This window comes from Montipora foliosa, chromosome 11 (assembly GCF_036669935.1).
Source record: "Montipora foliosa isolate CH-2021 chromosome 11, ASM3666993v2, whole genome shotgun sequence".
Taxonomy (NCBI): domain Eukaryota; kingdom Metazoa; phylum Cnidaria; class Anthozoa; order Scleractinia; family Acroporidae; genus Montipora; species Montipora foliosa.
Genome location: NC_090879.1, coordinates 21,397,221 through 21,402,220, shown reverse-complemented (window position 1 = coordinate 21,402,220; position 5,000 = coordinate 21,397,221). Strand labels below are relative to the sequence as shown.

The following is a 5,000-nucleotide window of genomic DNA, read 5'->3' as shown; positions in this document are numbered from 1 at the left end:
CATTAGTGCAAAGAATTTACACTGGCAAACCTGCTACATTAAATTACTACATGATTCATTATCAGTTAAACCTTAAGTTATTTTCATGGTACTAATCATTATTGAATACAGCAAGAAGAGTGGGTAAAAGCTGCAAACTGCTATGGGCAAAAAAACCATCAAGAGTGCCTGCACCACACAGTAATAAAATTTACACCTGATGATTTTTGAGTCACAATAGAAATCATTATCATCTGTGATCAAAGATATTACACAAACGATGATTAAGTTTTTCGATGATCCCCAAACCCCCTCAACTTTCTCCCTTCTCTAAATGTTGGTCTAGTGAGACAACCCTAGGCTCAGTCTCCAGCCATGGGTGTCTAGGTGCGCCCGCAATCCAGGATCGTGGCTGCACCGAGACACCCACGGCTGGAGACTGAGCCTATGACAACCCCCCAATGCCAGAGCAGCTCTTAATTAAAGCCATCTGTCATCATTACAGTGGGGCCTACTTTGCCTGTGATTGTCCAAAACTGCTTATAAGGATCATTCTTTCGAGCCGTTTTGACTACACTGTAATATTGTGGACTCTTGTTAAATATGATGTTTTGCTAGGAAATTCTAATTCACCAATACCTGGCGTGTTTACAATATCATACAATGCCAAATGGCTGATAGCTGGTGACTGTTTCATTAACAGTGACATAGGCTGACCAATTCCTCCGGCTGCACCAAGTACCGCAACTTTCTGTTGATGCTGAAAACAACAGGTAAAAGGAATCGATAAATTTACCATGAATACAAAAAGTAACACACATATCCAGCAACCTTTCGGTTTAGAGTTTCATGCAATGATGTGAAACTAAGGAGTTTGAAAAACCTTCTGGACTCGAAGGTAAATTAATTATACATCAAGGATATCATTCAAATTAACTGTTGAAGCCAGTTTGCAACCTCCTTCGATTGGTACAAAGGTCTGTCCATCCGTTACATAACGCGTGATCTGTGACTTGCATCAGAAAACTTTAGATTATATGTAATAATAAGTACCTGAGAGGCCACAGAAAAGCTTCTCACTGCCTTACTAGCTCCTCGCAAACGAGACGCGGTTCTTGAAAGCATCCTAAAGCACGAATATTTGCTGGACAACTTTCTTCGGAAGATTTGGTTTGGATCCGATTGAGCATTGCGCGTGCGTTCTTTTCCAGTCTCTTTCAAAGTTCTTCGCTACGGAAAACCAAGTGATGGACTTCTCAAAAGGATAGGGGAATGGCTGGTTTATTTAGAACCAACGGTCGACCGATAGGAATCTATTTTGCTAATTTAAGATGCATTGTGTTAACCACTTTGATAGTAAAAAAATAAACATGTTAGTGCTCACTGCTTTGCTTAGCTCGTTGGTTCCATTAGATTTCGCAATAGTACGTACAGTACCAGCAGGTACAAAACACAGGTCACAGGTCATTGTTTTACCAATACAGAAAAAATCCTAAACGTTCATTAAAGCCAACCTTAGGCCTAACTAGACCTAAAAAGAGAGTTTTTAGGCTAACGTCAATTGTAATGCTAGCATTGATAAAGGGTTAGGGTTGTTTCTGCGCATCATAACGTTAAGTTGACTATTAATCTTTTTTGCACAAATTTGATATATGACCAGAAAAATCCAGATTACTGTCTATTTCCATTCCAAAGATCACTAATGTATCTTTTACAGGGAATGAAAAGTTATAGTCAGTATCACTAAGCACTTGACCCTGGTTTTTGCTCTCATTAACCAACATCACATTCTCTGCACGTACAACTGATTGGTTGCTCTGCCATCATGAGATAAATATGTATAAAACTATAGTATCGATGAGGGAGTAATAAAACTGATGGTCGTCTGCATAAGTGTTAAGCTTGGTCCTCTCAACGTGGAAGAAGAAATCGTGGATAAAAATGTTAAATGGCATTGGTCACGGTCCTGATGCTGGGAGGTGGTCATTCCTGGGTTCACAATATCAGTACGTGGTTTCATAGCCCGGTCACGGGGTTGAAGTCCTGAATTTTCCAGGCTTCTCCACGCTATTGCTAAAATTGCGTTCACAACTGCGAGCAGCAATAAAAGCAAGGTGACACACGCTAACACCAACCCGGTAACACCAACCCGGTGTAGCGTGTGTCACCTTGCTTTTATTGCTGTTTTTAATTTACGTGACACACCGATCTCTTAATGTGATCCACCTTCCCACACGCTTGCCGTGGGAGAACAGTTTTGCTGTTCCCAACCCAGCTTACCACATGTTTGGTATGTGAAGCTGCCACTTAAAGGGGTGCTAAACACACCCGCCTGGTATGTTAGCTACGCTATGCTGATGAGGCCCAAAAGGCCGAAACAGCTGTCCATGGCTGCTAATCGACCGGGTGAAATGGTTGTGCGCATGCGTGATGTGTTGGCCACACCGGGTTGGTGTTAGCGTGTGTCACCTTGCTTTTATTGCTGTTTCATAACTGCGAAGATCATAGCTTAACGTGATTTTAAATTTTCGGGCGCTAATTTTAACTTTTCTTTAACATTCATAATATTAATAGGAATAAAACGCAAACAGCGGTTACAAACATTTGCTTGAACTGCAAAACTTTTATAAACTTAACGTTTCGTATGTTACAACATACATCATCAGAAGTGATTATTATTCAGTTATAGATAAATTTAAATTCAAAAATACAACTGTTGACACTAAAATGGCCCAAGTCAAAGAATTTTTATGAGACCATTCATAATATTGCGCTGCACAGTTTCTTCGAATTTATTTTACGCAAAACCCCGCTGTACGGGGCAGGTAAAAAACACAGGTCACAAGTCACAGGTCTCTGTTTTCACAATACTTTCCGAACCTTATACCTAGAGACACCTTACTTAAAATTTACAAAGCTTATATTTTACCACATTTTTATTATTGCGGACTCGCTCTGCCAATTTTTGAGGTGCTCATACTAAGGACAAACTAGGAGCGCTAAATAAGAGAATACTTAGATTTATTATTTGCAGATTACCTGTCCTGTTACGATCGTCTTCTCATTTAAGTCAACTCTACATCTCTATGCAATAAGCGGATTTAAAATTTCCTCATGTTACTGTAGTAAAGTCAGTTTTTAAAATGATTCTCCTGCTTATATGAGAAATATGATCTCCGCGGAAAATACATTCTGTTCCTAAGTAAACCTAAAACAGCTAGGTATAGTGTCGATTCTTTTTCTTACTCATCAGCTTAGTTGTGGAGTGCGCTCCCTAATTTTATCCATACCACTGAGTTTACAGAGCACCAGTGGCTCATTTGCTTGAACACCGAGCTGCCATGCGTGAGTTCAATTCCGGGCGGACCAACACTTAAAGTCCTTAAATAACTGGGGAGAAAGTGATACCTTTGTAATGGCATCTGTAATGGTTAGCCCGAGAAAACGAGGTTGGTAAGATATTTATTATATCTCTGAGGTGAGGTTAATGCGGCGCGGGGGCAAAGAAACTAGTCGAAGTCAAGCGGAAGGTTCAACTCCGTATCAAAATCCGAAAAACTAAATCTTCTTGGCTGTTTGAAATAGTTGCTTGCAAGGCTCAAACAGTTTTACAAGTGTATGTAACAGAAACGACATGAAAAACTTGCTAGAGAATGTTTTATCAAAATTTTAAATTTAGCTGGGGCTGTACAGCGGGCCGTACGGTAGAATACGGCCCGCAAATTTAGCCTATCACAGCGCGCGTACTATCTGAGAGACATAATAAGATATGATATGATTCTAAAAGGAGAACCCAGGGTTTCAATTGATTCAGGTATCAACGTAACGTAATAACCGTGTCTAGTCTTCTCGCAGAGGACACAGATCATCTCGTCGTTTATTTAAAATATTCAGCCTGGCGGTCGAGGCTTAGAAGAATAAAGAAGAAAGGTTGAGTATTTTTGGCGATAGGATCAACAGTTCACTGTTTATGTTCCTAATTTATCATAGCCGTATTTTCCCTAATTCTGTAAGTCTTCAAGTGAAACTATGATCCTCGCAGTTATGAACGCAATTTTTGCAATTGCGTAGAGAAGCCTGAAAAATTCAGGACTTCAAAACGTGGTTTAAACCCCTGACCTCGCGATACCGGTGCGACGCTCTACCCAAATGAGTATGAAGGTCACGGGTTCAAACCCCGTTGAAGTCCTGAATTTTTCAGGCTTCTCTACGCAATTGCAAAAATTGCGTTCATAACTGCGAGGATCATAGCTTCACTTGATTTCATATCCGTAGTTCAATCTATGATCCATTTCATATATCATTTCATCGTTCAGTAAGTCTGTTTGGCGCTCGTTCATCCTTGTAATCGCAGTCATTCGTTACGTTCCATTCACATGTCGACGAACAAAGTCAGAATTTGGGAAGGTTTTTTCGGCCGGTATCTTAAGGTCGAAATTATATGTCTGGCCTGCTAATTGCCCTTTCTCGCAGTCAGAGATTGAAATGGCTCAACGAGGTCGGACCGAAGGAGTTGTGCAGACAGCTAGGCGCAAGGCCCCTGAACACGACCCATGCATGATCACGGCCACAGCCTGATGGAATAGGCCGGGAGTCCACTTTGCTGAGGCAGGAAAACCGGAGTGCCGGGAGAAAAACCATCGACTGAAACTTAGCCCACATACGAACTCAGGATGACGACGAAAACCGTTTGCATTTTTAGACTCTGGCTTCCCAAGGAAACCCGAGTACTAAGCAAATTCGGCTAATAGGACAACTAGGGGACACGCCACTCCTTCGCTTGTACTTGCGTACAAGCGTACAACCTATGCCATTTTGGGGAAAAAACTGGGGGTAGAGCCCGCGGTAGGATCATCTAGGGCTCACTTTGATCTTGGACGGGAAATCTAACCTTCACTCCGAGCTCATTGCATTCTGTGTATCAACAACATTCCTGAGTTTCTTCCATGAAATAAGAATTAAATCAATGTTTTCAAGGGAATGTTTCAGTTTATTTTTTGTCATTTGCAAAACGCGACGCC

The 5,000-nt window shown here is 41.1% G+C and overlaps 2 protein-coding genes across 2 annotated transcripts in view; both read right to left on the bottom strand.

Moving 5' to 3' along the window:
- LOC137976219 (malate dehydrogenase, mitochondrial-like) overlaps positions 1-1,171 on the bottom strand; it is a 9,492-nt gene extending 8,321 nt beyond the window's left edge. The window contains exons 1-2 of the mRNA XM_068823514.1: positions 1,033-1,171; positions 619-739 (exon numbers count right to left, since the gene is read on the bottom strand). Coding sequence (XP_068679615.1) covers positions 619-739; positions 1,033-1,104 — 193 coding nt within the window. The 5' untranslated portion in view covers positions 1,105-1,171. The remainder of the gene's footprint in view (positions 1-618; positions 740-1,032) is intronic.
- Positions 1,172-4,948: 3,777 nt separating this feature from the next.
- The window catches only part of LOC137976315 (serine/threonine/tyrosine-interacting-like protein 1), an 8,476-nt gene continuing 8,424 nt past the window's right edge, over positions 4,949-5,000 (bottom strand). Inside the window, exon 10 of the mRNA XM_068823614.1 lies at positions 4,949-5,000. This exon is cut by the window's right edge and continues 263 nt beyond it. The gene's annotated coding sequence lies outside the window, so the exon portion shown is untranslated.